Here is a 12609-nt window from a genome sequence, read left to right as displayed (position 1 = left end):
ATTGGCAGCTGCTCTACACTCTTACTCAGGCACGGGGCATCCAAGTGCCCCCGTGACACCTAGCTTTATCTAAATGAGAGAATTAGCTGGCAGAATGACTACAGAAAATGACCAAGAGGGATGAAGACTGAAAAACTGGTAAACAGAAGTTACCTACTTTCAGCCACATATTTTTATACAAGTCAAGCTGAGCAGATGGCCAAGTGCTAAATAAACACACAGAAAGATGGCTGGGCCTTCTAGAGGCCATTCTTAGATTCATATAGGATTAACAGATTCCTTGAGAACTCCCTTCCTAGCAGATGACAGAAAATAATCCAACAGGAACTTCCCAAAACATCAGGAAGTGGTGGTGCCAAGAATGGATGTCTCTCTGAAGCCTTTGAAAGAGCATAAAGGACTAATACAAGAAAATATACAAGGTATGACATAAGAGAGCTTTGCCTCCAGGCCTGGAACATCCTTCCATGCACTTAACTACATGGACTGTGGTTTGAGCATGAAAACACTACTCCCCTGTGGCACAGCTAATCCTTAAGGCATTTTAAAAACTGTGCCACAGTGCACCTCAGGACAGAAGGGTTCCTAGTCACACAGATGAGAGCAGCATCGTCTCCACATACAGGCAGTAGCAATGGAAACTGTAATAACTAGGAAAGTCAAATGCATGCGAATGCAGCCTCCATACACTTGCCTATTGCCCCAGAAGGCAAGCTCATTATGCACAAGCTAAGTACAGACTTGCTGTTAAAGTTGGGAATAGTTACCTGAGCTCCAGCTGCAGTGCAAGTGAAATATGGCACTTTTATACCTGCATTAGCTGTTAAAGTAAAATCAAACCCTCCATTAAAACATCAGACTATGTATTTATTCACACCCCACAACAAGCCCTTTCTGGAGCTGGTCTGATCTCTCAAAGAATGGGAACAAGTGTCCAATTCCCTTCACCAAAAGGTGAGGGAACAGATACCTTTTGGGAAGGGAATTGAGATAAGAACAGTTCCAACTATCCTGCTCTTTAGCAGGGCAGGTTTGAATATCTTATAAACAGAATTTCATCCCTAAATTTTAATGAAGGACTTTTCCTTTTCTACAGTCGCATACAGAATGCCCAGATTTCTAAGCCAAATCCCTCGCTCCTTCTTCATTATAGCCCCAAATGTCCATGGCATCACCCCTATATTTGGTGATTTTTTTCACTATTGGTTTCAGGTTCCTTTCCTACACAGGCTCATCCACAACTTGACAAGCAGAGAGAAAAGACTTTTGCACAAGGTCTGCACACAGCTATCCTCAGCCTTGCTACATCTTCCTTTCTGCCCACATCCAAATAACCTGAGCCTGTTCTCCTCCATACTAGGCAAGACTCCAGAGTTTATACAAGATGTCCAAAAATGTGGCAAAAAGGTAAGGTGTCAAGGAATTCTTTTGATGTCTGGTCAGGTGGCCTTCTTCCTGACAGCAAAGACATCTATACCTTAGAGTACCAGGTGAAAGTGTACAAGGTACCAGTAGCAGGTACCAACACATGTGGCGAGGAATTCTCACTAGCTGTATAATATACTATGAATTATAATCTCCCTGGTCTGCTTGAATTGCCTGTCACATTGCATCTGGCAAACAGCAGAAAGCCAACCAAGTGACACATTACACCAACTTCCCGATAATTTTTTAAGTACATTGAAGAATGGGTAGAAAGAGAACCTGGGCTTTCCAAGTACCTGAGTTGGAAATTGTATAGACTTTAGGTTTCTTGTTCTACACCACTCAAGGATTACACAATGTTTTATAACCCCACTGACCTGTTCAGTTGGAACCTGAGCACTCCTCCATTTAAAAAGGGTAAAGGAGCTGAAACACTTTTCCTAAACACCTGGAGAATATTGTAGCAAATATGGCAAACTAAACACACAAAGGTCTTTTAACTGGGCCATATTATGTAGCCATATCCCCTTTTCCCACAAACTCTGTTCTTCCTGGATGACGCCTATTTCTGCCTTTATCTTCACTGATGAACACCTACCACTCAGGGGATTCCAAGATAGCAAAATCATCTTCCTTCTGGCCAAGACTCCCTTCAGAACTTTCCGATGTTGCTCCTTCAAGAGCCAGAGGGAGATATGCAAGTCATATCCTAGGGCCAAGTAATGCTGAATGAAATGCCAAAGCAAAGCTTCCATCCAAAATCCCCCAATGTAAATTTGAGGCCTCTCTGCTCCAATTTCAAACATCCATGGGAATGCCAAGAATTAGTGAGATTCATAAATGTGACAAGAGTCTCTTACTGTAACATGCTGCTGAGTCACTAGCTCTTATGGATTATTGCTGATAGAAGGGGCAGGATGAAAAGCTAGAGAGAATATGGCTGCAAGCAGGTGTTGCCCTTGTGCCGCTATAAAAAACACAAGCAATCAGACATCCCTGGGCCTTGTCATGCCCCAAGTGCCCATAAATGGCAGTGCTACGATTCCTAGTAATAGTTTGTGCCACCTATTTGAAGCAGACATCTGTTAGTTTATGGCACAAGAGCAGAGGCAACCTAGGGTTGACTGCTCTTCAGTCAATCTGGGCAGGTGCTCTTGAGGCTTTAGGGGCCTGTTCCTTCAGGGCAACAGCCCTAGGTGACAGGCCCCAACTCAGCAAGTAACCCAGGAAATCCATGTATTCCCCACTCCATGCTTGCAGATATAGGAATTCCCTGGGCAATGTGCATCATGTTGCAGAATCTGCAACATGAAGTGAACACCATAGGATCCCTTGGGGACCCTCTGCAGGGGAATTCCTGGGGTGTGCATCTGCAAGCATGGAGCAGGAAATGCATGGAGCTCTCTGGAGTGCCCCTAGTTGGGCCACTGTCCTACAGAATCAGGCCTCTGAAACCCAAGGAGTAGCAGAGGCCCAACCTTATGCAACAACGGCTCCAGGTGACACCTGTCTCGGCCAATCTAGATAAACTGCCAAGACAGCTCATGCCACCAAAGAAACCATGCCTGTTTGTATCCAGAAACAATGTTTGTTTGTAGCCTAAAGGAGACCAGGGAAGTGAAAACATGTGAAACAAGTGAAAACATTTCCAAGAAAGCAAAGAATGAGAGCATTTGCATTTCAGGACCAGGATACAAGGAAAAACGAGCAATAGCTGCAAGAAGCATCCAAATCAGGTGCAGCACCCAGGCTTTCAGACTGCTGTCTGCCCCAGTAGGCAACAAGGAATGCAAGGTAGGAATGCAAAGTGTCTAAATATTCCCAAAAGCATCTGTGAGTCCACATGGGACGTGTGCAGTGTTGTCATTCATTTGAGCAGCGATCTAGGGGTTCCACAGCTCAAGAAATTTTGTAATAGGGAACACCAAGACATGCTACTTCTGTCTGGATCAATCTCTGCCTTTCACAACACACACATGGGGTGCATCCACACATGCAGGCACATGTGCTTGCAGCAGCTCAAATAGAAGCGGTGCAAATTTGACCCAGGGTTTTTTGCCTCAGCAGATGTGCCCAGACATGCACTTTGGTGTGGTACAAGTTGTGCCACTTCAGGCAAAATAACACTGCCTGGCTCCTCCCAGATCTGCAGTCAGGGGGAGCTAGAGCCTGGATTCAGCACCTATGCTGGCCCAAGCTGTGTAAAAACCTGCCTTGATATGGCCTCATCAGTTCGGTAAGTAGCTCAGGATTACTTGCTCTCAGGAGCTTCTGGGGCCTGGCCAATTGGTACCTGGGGACACTACTCCTTGTGCCAGCTGGACTGCTAAAGTAGCCCTAAGAGTTACCTGCACCAGTCTGGCAGTGGGGGCTTCTGCCTGGCTGTGACCTGCTGCACACCTGCCAGAGCTGGATGGGGACTGTATAGCCAGTAGAGGCATCTGCCCCTCTGGTACAGCTGCCAGTGGGCTGTGGCTTCAGTTGGCCTTTTTGTGGCACTACTGCCATGTGTGCCCCTGCCCAGCCATCTGGACTGCTATTGCCCAGATGTTCTCAGTGTGGTGGCCTGCTTTAAATTGTCAAAGCATGTCCTCCTGGCCCCAACTGGCCAGGAGGTCAGCCACCTTCAGCTGGGTCCAAAGTGCCAGCTCCGAGCAGGCTCCTCTGCCTAGGTCCTGCTACTTGCCTACCTAGCAGGAATTCTGGTGTTCCCCATCTGAAACCTGAAAAATCCCTGATAAAAAAAATCCCAAGTCACTTTGTAAAATACCCGCAAATCCACGCTCAGTTGGGCAATGCTTTACTGATACATCTACAGTGTTAAAGCAAGTTGGAAGCCTAGTATCTTTATCATCTTCATAAAATGAACTCTAAATACTTAGATGTTTTGCTATTTGCCTTTGGTTTTCTTACCACAGAGCTCCCCTTGACCCCTTCACTAACCAGGATGTGGGGACAGCTGCCCCTGCAGCCGGTCTTATCCTGTCTGGCAGCTGAGCATGCAGGGTGTGGGCTGAGAGGACGTGGGGTTTGCAGAAAGGGGTGGGAAGAGCGGTGGGGGGGATGTGGATGGATCATGGAGAGGGGAACTGGGGGGGCACTGCTCAGGAGGGGTGGGTCCCCTGCCCCCCACAGAGCGCAGCCCCCCAACACAGCTCACAGACTGCCCCCCCCAACAAGGGCCACATGGCCCCTGCAGGGGCTACCACCCCCACGAAGGGTGCACATGCCCCACCCCCACTTGCTTGCCCAGCCCCCCAGATTGTTGCCCTGCCTGGCCCCACTCCCTGACACCACCATTGGCTGCTCCACCCGGCCCCATTCCCTGCTTGCACCTCCAGACCCTCCGCAGTCACTGGCAGTAGCAGCAGCAGCAGCAGCTGTGGGCGTCATTGAGGCCTCCTGGCTGGTAAATGGGGGGCAGGGACTGAAGGAATGGGGAGAGGACCATGGGGCAACCCCCGCCAGCCCCAGGCCCTGCCTGCCCCCCGCCCCTCCAGTCACCTACCCATCTGGCCCCAGCATCCCAGCAATAAAAAAAGCCCCACATTTACTTGCAGTAGCACCTGCCGTCGGGGTCACTGGGGCCTCCTGGCAGAGCCCCCCTGCATAGCATGGGGCAGTGGGGACCAGCCCCGGCTGCCTGGCACCTGCACTGGCACTGCCCCATCGTGTGAGTAAGACCTGGGTCAGCAGGGCGTCATGCAGCTCCACATGCCATCAGGCAGCTGGGGCCACTGTGGCCATCACCTGGGGCCCATCATCGCTCAGTCCAAGCGGCCCCAACTGCCCGACAGCACATGGAGCCACACAGTGCCCTGCTGACCTGGGTCACATATGCGCGATGGGGCAGGGGCTGTGCGGGTACCTGGCGGCTGGGGCCGGTCCCTGCTGCCCGCCGCTGGGTGGGGAGCTTTGCTATGAGGCCCTAGTGACTCCCCATGGCAGCTGCTACTGCCAGTGAGTGTGGGGCTTGCTTTTTTTTTTTTTTTTTTTTAAATTGCCAGGATGCTGGGGCCAGGCAGGGCAGCCATCAGGGGGCCAAGCAGGGGATGAGGCTGGGCGAGGCAGCCATTGGGGGGACTTGTGGGGCAGGCAGGGGATGGGTACAGCAGTGATCTGGGGCAGGGGGGTCAGGGGCAGGCTGGGGCTGGGCAGGGGATGGGGCCACTAGGGATCTCCCCATGTCCCGTCCCATTCCCCCCCCCCCCAACCTACCAGCACATAGCCCGGGTCCAACTCCCTACAGCTGGCATGCTGCCTGTCCTGCATGGGCAGGCAGTGCGCTTCAGCACTGGGGCGAGGACCAACCATAGAGATAGTCTGGCTGGCTACCAGAGAGTCTCTCTGGAGGACCCGACCCTCCGGCTGCTTCCTGCTGTTTTCCCCTGGGTTATTTTTTGACCCCTGGATATCCAGGGATCTAATTTTGCCCCCACACTGCAAATCTGCAGCAGGGGGAACATTTTTTTGTTCCCACATGTGCCTCTTGCAGTGTCTCAAAGGGCTGCAAGATGCATGTATGCGCTCATCTGGACGTGCCCACACTGGATGCTCAGTCTATCATTAAGATGAGAGGCGCAATGTTTAAGCTTTTCATTCAGATGCATGCCCAGGGTTGCAGGGGTCCCTGGGCTGAAAGTAAACTAATGCTCCTGTTGTCCTCTGGCATCAGCTGCATGGCAGAATTGCATGTTCTGCACCTTCCCGTTGCAATCACTCTGCCTATCTCCAGTGAAGAGCTCTGGCATGGCTGATAGGTTGCTCAAGGGTTTGTGATCACTTGGGCCAAGAAAAGTTTTCCCCAGCTCAAATGATGGAAAGTTCTCCACTTGGCCCCATGCTGCTTTCCTTTAAGAAGTAGTAGACACCACTTGCCATTAGCCACCACCTTCTGGATCAGACTGTAGTTGCACTTTCACAGAGCAGGGTGAAGTGTTCTGCCACCTTTAGTGCAAGAGGTGGCAGCTGATGGCAGGAGATCAAACATTGTGATTCAAGTGCTATAATCCTCTGCTTTTCTGAATATAGTATTTCTCTAAATCCTTATCTAGACAAAGCATTGCTTCATCTGCCTTTTTAAGGGTTTCTTTCCCCCCCGCTCTGGAAGCACAGTCACTCTGCCACCCCAGCTGAGAAAGATCTAAACACATGAATAAGACTCTCAGGAAATTAGTCATGGCTCAACCTTTCCCACACACACTTCTGTCCTACATACCACATCTCTCCTGCCAGCAGTAAGATACCCTAGATCTCCCTAACCCACTGTCTCCTAAGAGACAGCATGCAGTAAATGCTGATGAACTAGTCCACAGAACTCCTTTATGAAGAGAATTCTACTCGCTTCATTTTTCAACTTTTACCTGAGAGGTACTCACAAACAGCCCACATTCCCACAAGCTTTCCACGGAAGAAAACTATCACTAAAACAAAATGGCAACAAAAAAAGTACACCGCCACTGTAAATATGTCTGAATGAATCTTGAGCATAAAAGAACTCTAGGCAAAATATGAGATAGAGCCAGGAGATTCTAATGACTGAGTCTCATGTAATTTCGTAGCATCATAGTGCTTAGGGTCAGAAGGGACCTAAACAGATCATCAGGTCTGATCCCCTGCCTGGGGCAGGAATGGGTGCCAGGGTCGTATCACCCCAGCCAAATATCTGTCCAGCCTCCTCTTGAAGACCCCCAAAGCAGGAGAGAGTACCACTTCACTTGGGAGGCCATTTCAGAGCCTGGCAGCCCTAACTGTAAAGTAATGTCTCCTGATGTCCAGCCTGAACCTGCTCTCTAACAATTTCTGGCCATTATTCCTAGTAACCCTGGGTGATGCCCAGGGGAACAGAGCCTCCCCCAATTCCCGCTGGTCCCCCCTGGTGAGTTTGTAAATAGCCACCAGATCCCCTCTCAGCCTTCTCTTGTGGAGGCTGAATAGGTTCAGGCCCCTTAGCCTCTCTTCGTAGGGCCTGCCGCGCTGCCTCTTGACCATGCAAGTGGCCCTCCTCTGGACCCTCTCAATGCTAGCCACATCCCTCTTGAAGTGCGGTGCCCATAACTGGACGCAGTACTCCAACTGTGGCCTGAGGGTAAGGATCGCTTCCCTGGACCTGCTTGTGATACATCTGTAGATGCATTTTGCTGATCTATTTTGCTGATCTATTTCCCCTTGTTTTGTCACATCTTATCAGATATTGAAAAGCAACATGGCTACACCATGGTACAGATGCAAGGAAATTAAGTATGGGAACTACCACAGACGTTTAACATTAAACAGACTCAGACTCTTTTTAGCAATTACTTTTTCATTATGGAAGAAAGCAGCACCACTGCTACAGGTGCATCAAGTGAATGCAGATGCCTGCCCTTGCTGCAGTGCGCTACCTGTAGCTAACACAGATAGCCCCCTCAACAAGGGCTTCTGTAGCTTCCTTGCTTTCCTTGATTCATTACTCTGAAGCTAATTTTGAATTCAGCTATTATAAGCAACACCAAAAAGATGTGCTGGTGGGAAACTGATGTTGCTGAACTGGAAAAATACAAAAATGGGACCCCAGTAATTTAAGCAAAGGAAAAACAAGGAGAAAAAATAATGATGAAGCACAAAAGGACAGAGAGGGAAGCTGTTGATGAGATGAGATTCACTTCCCAGTTCTGAACAGGCAGTGTGGGGAAAGCTGGGATAGCTCTTCAGTTAACAGCCACAAAGAGACACAATATGAATCTACAGGGGCCAGTCTAGCTACCTCATTACATTACACCAGTGCACATGTACTGATTAAAAAAATATTTAAAATAGACTTTCTGAAATTTTTGAAATTGCTATAGTAACTTTGGCTGAAATGACAGGCTCAATAATTAACTTATCATAGGCTAGTACTGTCAATGGTTTTCCTTCCCAGGTGGTTTCTGGGTTGCCTAAACTCCTGGCAAAAAAGCAAGTGTCCCAGTAAATTTTTTTAATTGAACCCATCCCCTTCCCAAATTATAGCTCCTACACTCTGACCATCAGCTGTCATATCCACACACCTCCTGGTTGTCTCCACAGCACAGACCTGATGAGGACAATACATAAAGATCATTAGCTGAAGTTAAAATTGGTTACAAGCTGCCAGAAAACAGGACTTTTCACAAAATTTATTTGTTAAGAAACACTCTCTTCCCTCAGTATTGGTTGTGTCCTTATACAGCTTTGGGGGGGGGGGCGCATTTTTGTACTACCCTCTTTAGCTTAAATTAAACAAAACTAAGATCAACATAGCAAAGAGAAGCAAAGGAAACAGGGAGTGTTTGTGCCCAGCCAAATCAAAAACATTACGACTGAGAAAGTTTGAGGAATTGATCAAAATAAGCTAAACACTTTATTCTAACCAATCAAGTTATAGTGAATTACAGCAGAATGAGTGAGTATTCCACACTGGGTCTGTTGCCTCTATGAGAAACTTATTGAAGGTGCCTACAAAAACCACATTTTATACAAATCAGGTACAGCTCTCAAGCTCCCATAAGCTCCCAAGCCAACAGTGAGTTGGGTAAAGCTGGAACGTCCTCGGTTGAGATGATTAAGGAATGAACCAAAATATAAGCCAGCATTAAAATGAAACATAATATTGGGCTAATGTACAGAGCTTCAGTTCTTGGCTCACCAGAGTGAGACTCAAAGAAGTCCCTTTAAAAAGCCATATAGTGGTTTTGTAGTTTGTTAGGTAATACACAAGTCAAAACTTCTGTAACTATATTGCCCTTCCACCCAGGGCAGTGCCACCTAGCCACTAATTACTCTACTCACCCCCGTTAACTTTGGCTGTGCAGAAGCACAGGGGACAGACAGCAGCTTAGGGACCCAGGCATACATTTATAATTTGGTTAAATAAGTATGGCATTTGCAGTTACAGAAACTGTTATTTGTACTGGAACTGCTCATGGCTTTAGCGAACTTTACAGCTCCTGGTTGTCACTGAGTTCTCACTTGTTTTTAAAGTCTTGCTCCCAATTGCAGAATAGAATTGTAACATGTATGAACTCAGAGGATAAACAGTTGCATAGCTAGTGTCAGAAGGAACAGCAGAAATGGATGGCTCATTCTCTCTCTGGGAGATGCCCCCTCTGCCTACCTAAGCTGTGGCCATTCTTTGTGTAGAAACAGGTGTTGTTGATGAGGTTGACACAGCAGCCAATCACGTCTCCAGTAGTGAACGTAGGACCATAGGGCTGGCCTGTCCCCGAAGAACAGAAGGAGTGCCCATCATCACCATGGTACCCATATGAGTGTTTATCCCAGCCTGCAGAATGAAAGAAGAACAAGTCAGTAAAGAGGGAGGTCTAGAAGGGGCTGTATATAGTGCCTACAGCTGGGTGGGAAACAATTCTCCCAGCCTTAAGCTGGGTGGAAAAATTCCAAGACTGTGAAATAATTTCTAGTGCCCAATTGGGATGAAAAGTCTAATTCTAAAATTTTTAACATTAAATTTAAATATCTTATTTTGTTTTGGTCAATGAAAACATTTAATTTAGATTTTTTTATTTATAAAAAAAATAATCAATTAGTTTAAATTTCAAAACAAGTTGTCAATCAAAAGTGGAATTCTTTGTTGGAAAAGTGAAAACCCTTTTCCAACATTTTTTAAAATGAGGAACTTGTTGAATATGGCACTTTCCTGTGAACACTGTTGGTTTCAAACAGATTGGTATGCTTCACTGAACAATTCTCAACCAGCTCCACTGATGACTCAGTGTAGTACATGGGAACACCAGGGTGGCCAGAGGCATTTCTGCATCCCTAAATGTAAGCTTCTAGTACTTCTAAGTTAAAGAAATCTCATGCTCCTAAGGCAAAAATACCTTCCAGTTTATAGGCAACCCAAAGGGTGGGATAGCTCCAAGGTCTGAAAACATTTTTGCCATCTTAACAGGCGTTCATTCCGATACTTCGTAATAGCGGCGCACCAATAAAGATTTTCTTGGCCAATACCTATCCAATCACCAATATTTAGTAATAATGCAAGGCATTATGTACAACTCACTCACATATATTCTTCTTGCCTGCTCTCTGCCTGCCCTCAGTGAGCAAGGTGGTGACTGCCTTTATTCCTGTGCACATTGCCTTCTCATCCACGGCTCCTACCCGTGGCCCCGAGCAGCCCGTGCTGCCGTCCTGGGCAGGTGGGGCAGACCCTCATGCAGACACCACGTTACCCCACCTGCGCACAACCCAGGGTCTCCGCAGCAGCCCTGGCACTCGGGTTGCTGCTGAGCGCACAGTGTTGCTATGGAAGCAGCAGCAGCAGGAGCCGGTAAGGGTCCCTTTGTTGTTAGTGTCCCCTCCCCCTCCTGCTGCTTGCCAGGACCTGTAGTTTGCTGCAGGCTCAGGCCAGCAGTGAAGCACAGGGACTGGACTACACTCGCCAGGGTGTTCCAACCACACAGCCGTAATTATCAGCTACAACGACCAAAAAATGCCAATAGCTGATAACGTCATTTCTCCTTTTATCGGTGCTGATCCGATAGCCAACCAACATATCCATGCACACCTATATCACAAAGCTCAATTATAACATCAGCATAGCTAATTTTGCTGATTATGATTTAATAGAAAACGAATCTCAGCATCTGGGAGCAGTGGCTAGGATTAGATTGATTGTTGCAATGTGTCCCTCCCTCCCGCGTCCCTGCTTTCACCCATACCTCTGAGGCCCCTCCATACGTAACAGGTAATAATGCAAGGCAATTAACTGGAGACCAGCTACACATGCAGAATAGCTATTACACAATAAAAAGCTCCAACTAGCTATAAAGTTAGATGGCAAAAATGTGTACTAGTTTTACAGTTGGTTGCTATCAGTCTTTGACTGATGTACCAGGCTCCCAGCTGCAGGGTCTTGCTTCTTGCAGGTGCAGGGGTAGTCTGGAATCAGCAGGATGGGATTTAACATGTGATTCCACTATCACACCTCCTGCCATGCACATGTGACATGGCAGGAGGTGCCAATGTGTGAATCACACATTAGATCCCATTGTGCCTTTACCTGCATTTGCAGAGGGGGCAGAGTTAAGAGAACATCAATCGTAGAAAGAGTTGGTGTCAATCCTGTACCTCCAACTATGGTCTATCCCCTTTACTTAGGAGGCTAGTTAACACATGAAAGATTCAAGCAAGCAGTGATTCTCCATACTTATCACCTCCGCATACATATACCTCAATAACAGGTCCTTCTTTCCAAGTGGAGAAGAATATGACTCTGTCTCATTTGCCAGTCAGGCGAGCACTGACAACACTACAGACCTGCCTTGTTTTTAAATTCCTGTTGTCCAGATGCCCAAGCACCCTGCACCCAGTAACCTGAACTCCATCAGATGTAGTAGGCAGCATGCCCCTGTACCCCAAGTCTCCTGCATCCACGGAAAAAGACATTCACTTGAAAAATTAAATTCTTCAGTCTGGGGATACCAAGAGTTGTGGCGGTGGTGATGTAAATGAGGTGCCTCACAGTCCTAACCTTCCCTACCGAACTTCATCCCTCATGATGCCCATCTCTCCCTCCCCCACCCGCTGACGGAAAACTGAGGCACTTCATAGACTTTTTTTAGTCATAGTTTCATAGTTGGTAGGGTCGGAAGGGACCCGAGCAGATCATTGAGTCCGACCCCCTGCCATGGCAGGAAAGAGTACTGGGGTCAAACGACCCTGGCAAGTTGTTCATCTAGCCTCCTCTTAAAGACCCCCAGGATAGGAGCCAGCACCACTTCTCTTGGAAGCTGGTTCCAGATCCTAGTCGCCCTGACCGTGAAGTAGCGCCTCCTGATGTCTAGCCTGAATCTACCCTCTGCCAGTTTGTGGGGGAACTGGGACTCCCCCAATGCCTGCTGGTCCCCTCTGACTAGTTTGTAACAGGCCACTAGATCCCCCCTCAGCCTTCTCTTTTGAAGGCTGAACAGGTTCAGGTCCTGCAACCTTTCCTCATAGGGCCTGCCCTGCTGCCCCCTGATCATGCGAGTGGCCTCCTCTGGACCCTCTCCATGTTGCCCACATCCCTCCTGAAGTGCGGCACCCAGAACTGGACGCAGTACTCCAGCTGCGGCCTGACCAGTGCCGCATAGAGGGGGAGGATCACCTCTTTGGACCTGCTTGAGATGCATCTGTGGATGCATGACAAGGTGCGGTTGGCCTTCCTGACTGCATCTCCAC

General features: G+C 48.0%; 1 protein-coding gene across 2 annotated transcripts in view; it reads right to left on the bottom strand.

The window, feature by feature from the left end:
* RANBP10 (RAN binding protein 10) overlaps positions 1-12609 on the bottom strand; it is a 240360-nt gene that overhangs the window by 57947 nt on the left and 169804 nt on the right. For both annotated transcript variants that reach the window (XM_019505877.1, XM_019505876.1), the window contains exon 4: positions 9539-9706. In XM_019505877.1, the coding sequence (XP_019361422.1) occupies positions 9539-9706 (168 nt within the window). The remainder of the gene's footprint in view (positions 1-9538; positions 9707-12609) is intronic.

This window comes from Gavialis gangeticus, unplaced genomic scaffold (genome assembly GCF_001723915.1).
Source record: "Gavialis gangeticus isolate Ggan-Ray unplaced genomic scaffold, GavGan_comp1, whole genome shotgun sequence".
NCBI lineage: Eukaryota > Metazoa > Chordata > Crocodylia > Gavialidae > Gavialis > Gavialis gangeticus.
Note: the sequence above shows the minus strand (reverse complement) of the source record. Positions and strands in the feature narration are given on the sequence as shown.